At 44.5% G+C, this 14,688-nt stretch overlaps 1 protein-coding gene across 1 annotated transcript in view; it reads left to right on the forward strand.

Moving 5' to 3' along the window:
* FBXL5 (F-box and leucine rich repeat protein 5) overlaps window positions 1-14,688 on the forward strand; it is a 157,696-nt gene that overhangs the window by 24,850 nt on the left and 118,158 nt on the right. Inside the window, exons 5-6 of the mRNA XM_033948883.1 lie at window positions 3,859-4,041; window positions 12,310-12,435. Coding sequence (XP_033804774.1) covers window positions 3,859-4,041; window positions 12,310-12,435 — 309 coding nt within the window. The remainder of the gene's footprint in view (window positions 1-3,858; window positions 4,042-12,309; window positions 12,436-14,688) is intronic.

A 14,688-nucleotide genomic window follows, 5' to 3' on the forward strand; every position in this document is an offset into this window, starting at 1 on the left:
CTTTCTGGCGGCTCGCGCATTCTGCCAACTACTCCACGATCAGGTAGTCCTCGTGCGTACGGACAACCAGGTAGCCATGTATTATGTGAACAAGCAAGGTGGGACGTGCTCTTGGTCCCTTTGCCGGGAAGCTCTGCGCCTTTGGGAATGGGCGATCTCCCAGAACATCTTCCTACAGGGGGTCTATATCCAGGGAGAACAGAACTGCTTGGCAGACAAACTCAGTCGGCTTCTCCAGCCGCACGAGTGGTCACTCAACTCCAGAGTCCTGCGCGAGGTCTTCGACCGCTGGGGGACTCCGCAGGTGGATCTGTTTGCCTCCCCGGAGACTCGCAAACTACCCCTGTATTGTTCTCGGATGTACTCCCTGGACCGTCTAGAAGCGGATGCCTTTCTTCTCGACTGGGGAGGGAGGTTCCTTTACGCGTTTCCTCCTTTTCCCCTGATCTTGAGGACGTTGGTTCGTCTCAAATCATCCAGAGCCACTATGATTCTCATTGCGTCTCGGTGGCCTCGTCAACACTGGTTCTCCCTGCTTCTTCAACTCAGTGTCAGGGAACCTCTGCTTCTGCCTGTGTTTCCCTCTCTGTTATCTCAGAGTCGGGGTTCGCTGTTGCATCCCAATCTTCAGTTGTTACACCTGACCGCTTGGTTCCTTTCCCCATGACTTCGGTCCCGGTTTCTCAGTCGGTGAGGGAAGTTTTGGAAGCCTCGCGCAAGGTCTCGACCAGGCTTTGTTATTCCCAGAAATGGACCAGGTTTTCCTCCTGGTGTTCCTCGCGTCATCTGGATCCGGGTTCGGTCCCGGTGTCTTCGGTGCTGGACTACTTGTTGCATCTATCTAATTCAGGCCTGAAGACGACATCTGTTAGTGTACATCTCAGAGCCATTTCCGCTTTCCATCGTCACTTGGAAGGACGTTCTCTTTCGCTTCATCCTCTGGTGACTCATTTCATGAAGGGTCTAATCAATGTTTGTCCCCCTCTGAAGCCTCCTCCCGTCGTTTGGGATTTGAATGTTGTCTTAGCTCAACTGATGAAACCTCCCTTTGAGCCTATCGACAAGTCTCTCCTGAAATTTCTTACTTGGAAGGTGGTATTTCTGATTGCCCTCACATCTGCTCGACGGATTAGTGAGCTGCAAGCTTTGGTTGCGGACCCGCCTTTTACTGTGTTTCATCATGACAAGGTGGTTCTCTGCACCCATCCTAAATTTTTACCTAAAGTTGTGTCTGATTTCCACCTCAATCAGTCCATTGTCCTTCCTGTGTTCTTTCCTAAGCCCCACTCCCATCCTGGCGAGACGGCGCTCCACACGCTTGACTGTAAGAGGGCGTTGGCATTTTATCTCCAACGTACCAGGTCTCATCGGAAGGTTCCTCAATTGTTTTTGTCCTTTGATCCTAATCGTTTAGGACACCCTGTTTCCAAGCGCACCTTGTCCAACTGGTTGGCTGCTTGTATTTCTTTTTGCTACGCTCAGGCTGGTCTTACGCCCCCGGGTCGAGTCACGGGGCATAAGGTCCGGGCGATGGCAGCTTCGGTTGCTTTCCTCCGATCTACTCCTATGGAGGACATATGTAAAGCTGCCACTTGGTCTTCGGTTCATACGTTCACCTCCCACTATTGTCTGGACACTTTGTCCAGAAACGACGGCCGATTTGACCAGTCGGTGTTACGTAATCTGTTTTCCTAAATTACCATCCTCCCACCTGCCCTTTTTTTTGGTTGGCTTGGAGGTCACCCACATGTGAGAATATGCTGCCTGCTTGTCCTGGGATAAAGCACAGTTACTTACCGTAACAGGTTTTATCCAGGGACAGCAGGCAGATATTCTCACAACCCGCCCGCCTCCCCGGGGATGGCTTCTTTGCTAGTTATGGAACTGAGGACCACGAGGTGGGATGCGCCCTCTAGTGGGCAAGAAGGCATGCACATGCGTGGTGCAGTGTAGCAAACTTGAAACTTCAATCAAGTTTGCTTGAAAAGCTGTCCGCGCTGGGGCTCCGTAGATGACGTCACCCACATGTGAGAATATGCTGCCACATGTGAGAATATATGCCTGCTGTCCCTGGATAACACCTGTTACGGTAAGTAACTGTGCTTTTCATGTTGAGTAGTATTGTCCATTACATTGTATAGCAAAATGTGCAAAATTTTGTATTATATTTACAGTGGCTATAGAGATCTTGCACTCCATTGCTAAGCGGCACTTTTTCTTTTAGCTTAGTTGTGTATTGCACAATGAGCACTTTTAAAGAGAAAAAGTACTCATTGTGCTTCAGACATGACGTCGATGCAGCCGGCCTGTGCTTGTGATGCGCCGGCTGCCACGAAGGAGAAGACTCGTCGGCTTCCAGTTACAGCGAGCAAGGTTCCCCTTTGCGAGTGCCTCGCGCATTGGGAGCAGGCAGTGGGGAAGCTCGGGTTTCCCTCACTGCCAAAACAGGGATTTCCCCAGCTGCTGACGATCAGGGAAATAAGGTTTCCCTTACCGCTGGTAGTGCTGGGGATTCCCTTACAGCCGCTGCAGGTCTCGGGGGGGGGGGGGGGGGAGGGGTCGGCAGGTTTTAAGCAGGTTTTGGCGGGAAACTCCTCCATTTTGTCTACAGCCTCAGGTTACCTTCCCCCTGTATTGGAGAGACAGGGGTTGGTTTCTGCTGGGTCTCCTTCTTTGACAGTGAGTCCTAATGTGCCAACAAGGGGGTTTTTCCCCTGATTTTGTTTTAGCCTTGTGCAAAGCTTATCTTCAGTCGGCAGGGAGTTTTGCTTCCTCCCTGGGGGTCTCAGGTTTTTTTTTTTTGCCCTCCACATCCACCTCTGTTCGACACCTTCAGCACCGGTTTTGACCCCAGTTTCGTCCAAGCAGCCGAGGTTCTCTTGGGACAATGATTTTTTGAATCAGTGCTGCTTCATTCTCTCACCACTGGAATTACCTGGAAGACTTAGGCCCTCTTCTATCAAATTACGATAGCAGTTTTTAGTGCGGGGAGCCGCGCTGAATGGCCCACGCTGCTCCCAATGCTTATTGAGTTTCTATGAGCATCGAGAGCAGCGCAGGCCATTCAGTGTGGCTCCCCGCGCTAAAAACTGCTATCGCAGTTTGATAGAAGAGGGCCTTAGTATTTGATAGGCACCAGTTTAATTTTTATATACTGCTCTTAATTTTGTGCTTGTCTGATTTGTCTTTAAGTTGATGACAACCATATTTATATCTCCTTCCCCTCTCTTTCCTGGATTAAAAAGTTTAATTGGTATTTATTTTTAAATATCTCCCCAGAATTTGAAACTGCATTTGAAACATGACCAACTTTTCTCCATTACTTCTACGACTATCATTTCTATAGTGCTGCCAGATGCATGCAGTGCTGTACATTGAAAAGGGATCATCTTTAGCAGAGAAATAAGTTTAGAGCTATAATTATGATTGAGGAACTTATAGTCTGCATGACATCTGAACTGAGCCCATGAAACTGTTCAGAAGTCAACAGTACCCAGCTGTATGGAGTTGGAAGTTATTTGTCAAGTCTGACTGTTTCATCCTCTCAAATAGTAAACATTTTTAGTTTCATAACATTCCTGATATTCAACCTGGGTGAAAAAATTTAAGTTGGGTATTTTTGTGCTAAATCTCTTGATTGTTTAAAGTTTTGAGTAGCATGTGATGCTAGTATTTTACTTGTTTGGGAATTATAATCTTTTCCTTATTGTGCATTCAGATGAATGCAATGCCTTCTAGGTCAGACTAAATTCTAATGCCTGGTCAGTATTTCTGTAGTAATGTACCCTGTTCTGCCTTCCTAATAAAATATATAACATGTTTTTCTACTGAATCTTGACTTATTATCTTGTGTTACAGAAATCGAGGTGACAAGCAATACTGCATGTATTTCCCATCTTCCACCTGAAGTAATGCTGAAAATATTTACCTACCTAAACCCTCAGGACCTGTGTCGCTGCAGCCAAGTAAACATTAAATGGTCGCAACTGACTAAAACTGGATCCCTTTGGAAACATCTTTACCCTGTGCTTTGGGCTAGAGGTAGAAGGGCTTAGGTTGAAAGTTGTTTTTTTAAACCATACCATCTGAAAAATAGTATATGCTTCATCCTGGTGACTTTTTGCTGCTTTTCTTGTTCTACCCCAAAAAAAATTTCAATATGTTTTTATACAACAAAAATAGTCACAGAAGCTTTGTTTAGGTGACCAACAGTTTTATTTATTTTCTTGTTCTTTCTGCATGGGTATAAAATAATTTAGGAATTTTGCACACCAGGCATGATGATGATGTATGTATGTATGTATGTATTGTTTTTCTTTTATATTTGTCTTCATCTGAATCCAGCACTATGATCCTTTATTTATTCACATATCTAGGAGTATTTTCTCCTGTTTTTTTTTTTTTATATCCTCTTCTAGCTGACTTGCCCATTTCTTATATCCACAGTCCTCAACTAGGGGCCATACACTTTAGCTGCCTCCAGAAGTCTGTAATCATGGTCTCTAAAAGTGGTCACTGTGGCATGGGAACTCTTCCTCTTGCTCCCTCCTCTACCCCAAACTGTGACCAATATTTTTCTAGCTCTGGCTGACCAGTTCAGCTGTGGCAATAACATCTTACATAGCTTGAGCTGGCTTTATCTGTGATTTTCTGTTAGCCTGGCTGTATTTTTCCTTGGGTCTAGAGCGGTCACAGTTGGGTTAGTCATGCCTCTTTCTAGGCCTGATTAAAGGCACCTTAGTGAACTGGTTTTGGGGAATTTTTCCATCCCCTTCATGTCATTTTTATCCTAAACCTTCTACAGTTTTTTTAAAATCTAATTCTCCAGCTGTGCTTTCTTTTCACCTGTCTACTATATATTCTCTTCAACCTATTTCACTCTGGTCTTTTTCTTCATTTATTCTATCGCCTCTTTTTTTCACCTCCATATTCTTGACATTTTGCTTTCTTCTTCAGATCTCCCTGGTCTCTGCTTCTTTTTTTTTACCACTGGATACTCATTTTTTAATTTGCTACTCCTTTTCTGCCTCATTTCCAGTTTCTCTACTGCCTTTTTCGTGCCCTTTCTGCCGTTTGTTATCCCAGGACAAGCAGGCAGCATATTCTCACATGTGGGTGACATCATCCATGGATCCCCGGTACAGACGGCTTTAAAAGTGCATCACCACTGTAAAACTTTAGAAAGTTCGCAACTGACCACGCATGTGTGAGTGCCTTCCCGCCTGTCGTAGGTGTGCGGCTCCTCATTTCTTAGTTTTCTGCAGAGCTAAGCAGTTGTGTATTTTGAACATCGTTCAAACTTTGCATTTTTGCCTTCCCGCTCTCACGTATTTTTTTTCTTTTTATTCTCTTCTCCCGTTTTATTTTTTCCTTTAAAAAAAAAAGTGGGGTTATTTTTCCCCTCATGAGTGTTCGCCAGCAGGGCCTATTTTTCCATCTTAGCCATTGAGTTTAATTTGGCTGAGGTGGTCTTCCCGTCAATGTCCTGCTCGTTGATGGGATTTAATAATAATAATTTTATTTTTATATACCGCCATACCACATAGTTCTAGGCGGTTCACATACAGTAAAAAAATTATACAATCAGTGAGTAAAATACAATTCAAAAAACAATACATAAAATACAATTTACTAAAAATACATTAAAATCAGCTAAAATAGCAAACTATGTGAACAATATACTATTTACCAATCAAAATTCTAAGACATCAGTTTACAAATTTATTAAACAAATCAGTTTTTAGCAGTTTCCTAAAGGACATATATGAATGAGCCTGAGAAATAATAGTACTTAACCATAAGTTCATTTTACCTGCCTGAAAACCGAGCAATTTATCGAAAAATCTCTTGTAATGGCAAGACTTGATAGTCAGGTGGACAAATAAATATTGCCCTTGAGTAATCCTATTGAGTTTATATTGTTCAAAGCATGAGGACAGATAAATAGGTGCCATACCAAACAACACTTTAAATAAGATACAACCAAATTTAAACAATATTCTAGCCTCAAAAGGCAGCCAGTGCAACTGTCGATAAGATGGAGTAACATGGTCATATTTTTTCAGACCAAAAATCAAACGTACCGCCATGTTCTGGATAAGTCTCAATCTTTTTTGAAGCTTTTTATGAGATCCCACATATATTATATTACAATAATCCAGATAAAATCTGCAGCAGATAAGAAGTGCAGCAGGTGCCAACGGCCTATATCTCTCACCGATCCCCATTGTTGGTGTTTGCAGTGCCTTGGCCCGGAACATAGTGTATAGTCCTGCACGTGTTCTTCACTTCAGAAACGTACTATCAAAAGCCGCAAATTGCAGCATGAAAAGTTGTTGAAAAGACATCCCAGACATCGACATCGAAGGCGTCGACATCGACACCGGTGTCTGAGGACATCGCTCCCTCTGGTAAACCAGTTAAGAAGCCACCAGCTTCCCAGTCGGTGTTGCAGGCTTCTATGGCATCGAGTCCAATCATGCAGGCCAAGTGACAACCTTTCTTACGGCTTGCCTGTTCTCCATCGAGGGTTGCATCTTCATCAGGCAAGCTGTGGCACCTTTGGTACTGGCAGACAAGCTGAAGGTACCAGTGCTTTCTTTATTTTACTTGAAGTAGATTTGAACTTCTCCAACCTTGCTTCCAGTGTAAATCATTGCATTTCTAAGCTTCAGAATTAGGCGTTGTCTGTTCAAATAAAATTGAATGAAGCTAAAACTAAGCTTTTGTAGTTAGAACCAAATCTAGATTATCTGCCTTCCACAATAACATTGGCCTCACCAGATTGAATTCTCTTCTAAAATTTTAGGTGGTGTAGATTCTTCATTTACGTTTAAATACCAAATAAATTCTCTGGTTAAGAAGTGTTTTTTTTCAGTCTGTGTATGCTAAAGAGGGTTAAGGCATTTTTCCACCATCAGCATTTCACATGCTTGCTACAGTCTGTCATATTAGCTTGGTTAGACTACTGCAATGCAATCTATCTGGGAATAATCAAAGGTAATTTGCAGAGACTGCAATTGATACAAAATACCACGGCTAAATTGATTTTCAGGAAATGGAAGTTCGATCATATATCTCCTTTGTTGGAAAAATTTCATTGGCTTCCTATTTTCTATAGGATTCAGTTTAAATGTGCATGCATTGTCTTCAAACTCTTATTTGGTATCTCTATACCGCTGGTTCCAATAATTGCAATCCCCAAAGATATGTGTTCTTGCAAAATACACAAAGATTAAAACTTTCCTTCCCTTCTTTTAAGGGAATTAGATCTAAAGGAACAGTGGTGAATTCTTATATGTTTAAGCTAACGGAGATTTGGAATGCTATTCCACTTATAATAAGAGACTTAAATTCATTTCAATCATTTCGTAGAACACTGAAAACATTATTATTCTCTAAGTATCTGTCATCTCGTTCCTCTTAATTTTTCTTATTGTTTTTCTAGATCCTTTGGTTTATCTTCAGTATTACTTGTTGCTATTATTAGTTTATGATTGTTAACCGAGTTCAGCTCCATCTCAATGGAGATGACCCAGTCTATAAACTTAAGTTTTAGTTTAGTTTTCAGGAAAAGCTGGATGTGCTCTTCTGCTTAGAATTTGGTAACATGCTTCACCTTATTACCCCAACACTAACTACTTTGGTACTGGCTCGGCCTGAGCATGATACCACAAAGTCTTCCGGTACCACAATTGACTCCTTGGTACCACATCAAAGCACCTCTTGACACCGATCATCTTGGTGATCCTGCACTGTATCTACTTATCATTTAAGTTCATCGAGGCATCGTCGATCATCTTCTCCTCGCCCCTCTCATTCTAGCAAATGATCTTCCAAAAGGAAACACCATTCTCCTGCACATGTTATAGAGCGCCACAGGTATCCGACACCGACTCCGTCTAAAAAACATTGTTTTTCTGATCATGCTTCTGAGCACACCAGATCTTTGACGCTGACTTTGTCCAAGAAGAAATGTCTTCTTGAAAGTGCTTCTAAGCATCCCCGACCTCATCATCAAATAGACACCGGTCCAAGTTCAAACATCACATTTCATCTTCATAACCGCTGGTTGACTCTGATCTTCAATTTGATTCAGATGTGGACTTCACCCTTTCTTCTACTGAGGCTTATGACATGTCTGAGGAAAAATCTCCACGCTGGTCTCCTCCTAGAGCGAAATCTCCTACTGAGAGACCTTTTCACCAAATTTATTAGACAATTGGGTAAAGACCTCTCTGTCAAACTTGAGGCTGATTCTGCCTATAGTGCTAAATTTCTAGAGATTTTAGATTATGAACAGCCTCCTAAAGAGCTTTTAAAACTCCTATTACATGGTAACCTTAAAGAGACTCTTCATAAGAACTGGGAGACCCCTTTTACTACTGTGGCTCCCAGAAAGTTGAGCTCTCTTTATAAAATCGTCTCTATTCCAGGTTTTGACAAGCAACAGCTTCAGCACCAATTGTTAATGGTGGAATCTACTTAAGTCTAATCCATCCAAAGTCTATGCTTTCAGTGTCGCCAGGCCAAGAAGGGTGCACTGTGGACAAATTTGACCGTCGCCTTTATCAGAATTCCATGTTGGCGAACAGGGTCATAAATTACAATTTCTATTTTTTTGTTACATGAAACAGCTTCTCAAAGAAATTTCCTGCTTTTGAAAAATGCTTGAATATCTGAATAAACTCATGTAAACCGTTCTGAGTTCTCCTGGGAGAACGGTATAGAAAATTGAATAAATTGAATAAATAAGAATATCTTCCTTCTAAACATTTGAAAGAGTTTCAGTCTCCCGTTCGCACTCTTACCCAACTAAGAAAGTACAGTCAAACCTCGGTTTGCGAGTAACCCGGTTTGCGAGTGTTTTTGCAAGACGAGCAAAACATTCTCGCAAAACGTGTCTCGCAAACCGAGTGTTGACTCGATTTGTGAGCACTCCTCCTGATAACCGGCATCGCAAAGGCCCCCCGCTCGAACCGGCAACCCCTGCCCGAACAACTTAAACTTACCCCCCCATCTGGCACCGGCACGCAGCCCACAGGACGTGCCAGTGCCGCTAGAAGATCTTCCCTGCATCTGCGCATGCTCAAGGACTTCTAATTCTCCCTCATGCCGAGATTCTCGGAGATCTCTGTTTCCTTCCATCCGAGCCCATCTCAGTGCTATCAGTGCTTTTCATCAACCAGTGGATTTCAAACCTCTCATCGCTCATCCTTTAATTTCCAGATTCATCAAGGGTCTTGGCCAAACCACCTCTAAACACCTCCAGTAGTTTGGGATCTTAATGTGGTTCTTACTAGATTAATGAAGCCTCCCTTTGAACCAATGTCTGTGGCTCACCTAAAATATCTTACTTGGAAAGTAGTTTTTCTCATTTTCCTAACTTCTGCTTGAAGAGTAAGCGAACTTCAAGCGTTAGTAGCGGATCCACTTTTCACATTGTTCCATCATGACACGGTTGTGCTTTGCACTCATCCAAAGTTCCTACCGAAAGTCATCACTGATTTTCATCTCAATCAATCAGTTGTTCTTCCAGTATTCTTTCCTAAGCCTCATTCTCATCCTCATCCTGGTGAAATTGCTCTTCATACTCTGGACTGCAAATGAGCATTGGCTTACTATTTGCATAAGACTAAATGACATAAAACTTCTCCCCAACATTTTGTCTCCTTTGACCCTAACAAGTTGGGGCATCCTGTTTTCCAAAAGAACGATTTCCAATTGGTTGGCTGCTTGCATCTTGTTCTGTTAAGCTCAGGCTGGGCTGCATCTGGGGAGTCGGGTCATAGCCCATAAGGTTTGAGCTATGGCAGCTTCAGTAGCTTTTCTCCACTCTTCTCCTATTGATGAAATATGTAAAGCTGCTACTTGGTCCTCAGTTCACACGTTCACATCACATTACTATCTGGAATCTTATTCCAGACGAGATGGTCGCTTCAGCCAAGCAGTATTGCAAAATTTATTTTCCTAATGGCCAACTCTCCCTCCATCCCATTCTAGTGAGCTAGGGAGTACCACATGTGAGAATATGCTGCCTGCTTGTCCTGGGATAAAGCACAGTTACTTACCATAACAGGTGTTATCCAGGAACAGCAGGCAGATTTTCTCACAACCCATCCACCTCCCCTGGTTGGCTTCTTAACTGCCTTATTGAACTGAGGAACCGCATGCCTACGTCTGGCAGGAAGGCTCTCGCGCATTGTGATCAGTTGCAAACTTTCTAAAGTTCTTAAAGTGGTGATGCACTTTTAAAGCTGTCCGTACCAGGGCTCCGTGGTAGAGAGCTGCACGGGAATGGGGACGACGGGAATCCCACGGGACCCGCGGGCATCCCGCGGGTTCCCCCTTCGGGTCACGGGGATCCCGTGGGGACGCCCCTAGGGTCGCGGGGATCCCGTGGGGATGCCCCCTAGGGTCGCGGGGATCCAGTGGGGACGCCTCCGAGGGTCGCGGGGTTCCTGCGGGGCTGGATGTACTCAGTCGCGCGGCTCTTCTTCTCCCTACCTTCTCTGCTTGCAGCACAGAGCAGCCCTCCCTCCCCTCCGACGTCAGCGCTGACGTCGGGAAGACTTCCGTTTGGCTCTGTGCTGCAGGCAGTGCAGGTAAGGAGGAGAGTAGCCTAGCGGTTCGAGTGGCTACCAAGGGAGGGGGGCGGTCCGCCCCGCCCCGCCCTGGTTGCAGCACAGCCGGCCAGGTCCCCTTACTTTTGTGGCACTTCCCCGACCGACCGACAACAGCCCCGGTCCGACAATCCTCCCTGCCCTGTAGCCGCGAATCTAAATTATCTTCTTACAGCAGCTGTAATAAGGTAATTTAGATTCGCAGTTAAGGGCAGGGAGGTTTGTTGGACCGGGGCTGTTGTCGGTCGGTCGGGGAAGTGCCACAAAAGTAAGGGGACCTGGCCGGCTGTGCTGCACCTGGGGCGGTAGAGAAGGAGGGGGGAGAAGGACGCTGAAAGGCCATGGGGAAGACGGGAGGGGGGGAAGGACTCTGAAAGCACTTGAAGACAGAGGAGGGAGAAGGACGCTGAAAGCACATGGGGAATACAAAGGGGTGGAGAAGGACGCTGAAAGGCCATGGGAAGGGCGGGGGGGGGGAAGGACTCTGAAAGCACTTGTGGAAGACAGAGGGGGGAGAAGGATGCTGAAAGCACATGGGGAAGACAAAGGGGTGGAGAAGGACGCTGAAAGGACATGGGGAAAACGGGGGGTGAGTGGAGAAGGATGCTGAAAGGCCATGGGGAAGACAGAGAGGGAGAAGGACGCTGAAAGGACATGGGGAAGCAGAGGGGGGAGAAGGACACTGAAAGCACATGTGGAAGACAGAGGGGGGAGAAGGACGCTGACAGGACATGGGGAAGATGGGGGGAAAAGGACGCTGAAAGGAAATGAGGAAGAGAGAGTAGGGAGAAGACGCTGGCAGGGAAGAAGACAGATGCCAGACTATGGGGGGAGCGGAGAGAAGAAGATGGGTGCCAGACCAATTTGGAAGGGGGAAGAAAGGGAGAGGCACAGTAACAGAGCAAATGGAAGATGCAGAAGGAAGAGAGACAGTGGATGGAAGGAATTGAATGAGAACATGAGGAAAGCAGAAACCAGGCAACAAAGGTAGGAAAAGAATTATATTTCTTTTTTTTTATTTTGCTTCAGGATAAAGTAGTATATTAGTTATGCTGATAAAAATTTATAAACATTAGAGGCTCTGGTAGAAACCCGTTTGCAAAGTATGTATTCTTCCCAATTAATATTTTCAAATTAATAAAGTCTTTTTGCTTATTTGTAAATGGGTTTCTACCAGAGCCTTTAATTCAGTAGCATAATTAAATGAAATAACTATTTCTGAAGTTTATAGGGACGGGCGGGGACGGAGGGGATTCCTCGCGGGGACGGGTGGGGACGGAGGGGATTCCTCGCGGGGACGGGTGGGGACGGAGGGATTCCTCACGGGGACGGGTGGGGACGGGTGGGATTCTTCACGGGGATGGGTGGGGACGGGTGGGACTTTGGCGGGGACGGGTGGGATTTCTGTCCCCGCGCAACTCTCTACTCCGTGGATGACATCACCCACATGTGAGAATATCTGCCTGCTGTCCCTGGATAACACCTGTTACGGTAAGTAACTGTACTTTCTTTTCAAACAGCCTTCCTGCCTTCTGACTTTGTCACTGAGTTCAACGATATTAACTATAAAACTTTTAAGTACCTAGTAAAGATTTCTATAACAGTGTTTAAATGTTAAAATACTGATTTGAATTGAAAAGGGATATGCATATTTTAAAGGATTGAATCCAGTTTTGTGCATGGGTAGGTGACTGGTATAATGGACCTGCTACTGGACTTGACACAGAACCGGATGAGGATTGGGTAGAAAGCAGAAAGAATGAGAGCCGTGCTTACCAAGAGTGGGATGAAGATGCTGATATTGATGAATCTGGTAAGCAAAAAAATTTGTGTACTGTTTCTTGTTCACAAAGATCTTTGGAGCCATACTCCCACCTAAATGTTACAGGCCTGTTTTTAGAAACAAGTGTCGAAATAGACAACTGTTAACATTCTTGTCTAAATGGATAGGAAAGTTATGAGATGGCTAAATTAAAAGTTCTCATCTCACTTTCCTTATCTTGCTAGACCTGTCCAGATAAGTGGATTATGCTCCCTGACCAACAGTTGGTGCAAAGAACTCTGAGTTCTCAGTGACATCACCAGTATAAGACATGTGCGGTCTTGGAACTCACCAATATTTTCTGCCCATAGTAGATTTATATTTATTTAAAAAATTTATATTCCACCTCCAACCTTTAGATTCAGTTCTGAGGCTGAAGGTGCTTAGCAGGGGCCTTGCAGAATCTCTGCTGCAGAGGGGTCTGTCTGTGTGGGGGGGAGGTATATTGGGACTCAGGGTTACTGGCCAAGAGCTACTACAGTGGAAAAAAAATAGTGATGAGGTGAGAAGGGAATGACTAAGAAAGGAAAGGTTGCCAGGAGAAAGATGTTGCCTTGGGAAAAACTGTTTAGGTCCTTTAAAGTTAGAAGAAGCCTGAGGGTTTTTCAGAGCAGCTTCAGTTGTCTGTAGCCTGGTAGTGGGAGACTTTATGTGGCACATCACAGAGAGAGCAAGTATAAGAAACTCTTTCACGGTGGATAGAGTATTAGGCAGTGCTTCAAGTTGCAGCTGGCTTGTGCTACCTCTCTGGCATTGGGATCTAGTGTGCTGCTTCCCTGGGGTGACAATCAGAGATTGACATATCGATTTCCTGGCACAGTCTCTGTTAAATGTTGCGATTGCTGCAATGGGGATTCTTACTAGCTGGAGAGTCTTTCTCTTAAACTTTAGATCACGGGTCCCTTATGCAATCTGAGGAAACCAATTTGCACAAGAGTTGTTGTTATGCTGTTGGTCAGGGTGGGCCTTGCCAAGGTGGTTCTATTACTCCTTGTTTGGGGTGAGGTTGGCATTAGGGAGTGTCACCTTCCTCTGGAGAATTGCTGGGGCTGAATAGAACTCGGTGCATGATGAGAACCAAGGGGCAAGCCAGCTCCTTCCATTTCAGAAAGGTCATATTTGAGGCTGGTAATGGGAGGGGGGAATCCTAGGCTAGACAGCTTATCCATGGCATAAGTATATCACCATAGGGCACAGACAGAAGTCTCTAAGGCACCTATACACCCCTCTCCCCCCTCCATGTTCCATCAAGGGAACAGTGCTCCCGGAATAGGTGACTTCCTGAGTTGACCCTTGAGTGGTCTCGGCGCTGGAAAAGATGTAGTTCCTTTATTTTTTTTAAGTGGGGGAGGGAAGGGGGGAACTAGGCAGCTTCAAAAGTTGATCTGGGATCAACTCCATTCACTTGTTAGTGAGAAGTGTGGAAGTATTTCACTCCAAGCCAGATTTGGAGCCTTGCTCTCAAAGGAAGCCAGCTTCTCCATCAGTTGGAGTACATTACATTATCCGAGGACAAGCAGGCGGCATATTATCGCATGTAGGTGAAGTCATCCATGGAGCTTGGTACAGACAGTGCAAAAGTGTACTTTTCACTAAAAGAAAAATTCTCGGACTGCTGTCAAGGATTTATGGCTATTGTGAGCATGACTATGGAGAGTGGAGACCTTGAGATCCAGTGAGATACATGCAGGTCTAAGTCAAGGAAGATGTACCTACCATGTTAGATGTTCGAACTTTTGATGACATAAGATGAGGGAGAATTTCAGAGCAGAAGTTAAGAATTGTTTAAGAGTAGGTGGTTAGAATTGCATGATAAGAACATAAGAATAGCCTTACTGGGTCAGAGCAATGGTCCATCAAGCCCAGTAGCCCTTGTGGTTTCTGTGTAGGTCACAAACAGCTTTAGACAAGCAACTTTAGCAGAACTAACATGGAGAACAAAGAAGATCTTATAGGGATGTGGTAAGGGTCTTTAATAGATGGTCTGTTCAGATATTTCTCTCTAACGGTCACAAGGACGCTGAAGTTAAAAATTACCAACATAAGCAAGAGGTTACATATAGGATAAATTCTTGTAAGAGATTACTGTTGTCACCTAGTGGCCACTATTCATTCCTGATGCCAGAAACTAAGACAGTTGATGTTCTGAGAACATTTTTTAGTGATGATTAAACATGCATTATAGGAAATAATATTTCCAGTGCAATAGGTTTGTCCCTACTTCAATTTTAGAAAAGCAATAAA

This window comes from Geotrypetes seraphini, chromosome 1 (genome assembly GCF_902459505.1).
Source record: "Geotrypetes seraphini chromosome 1, aGeoSer1.1, whole genome shotgun sequence".
In the NCBI taxonomy this organism is placed as follows: Eukaryota; Metazoa; Chordata; class Amphibia; order Gymnophiona; family Dermophiidae; genus Geotrypetes; species Geotrypetes seraphini.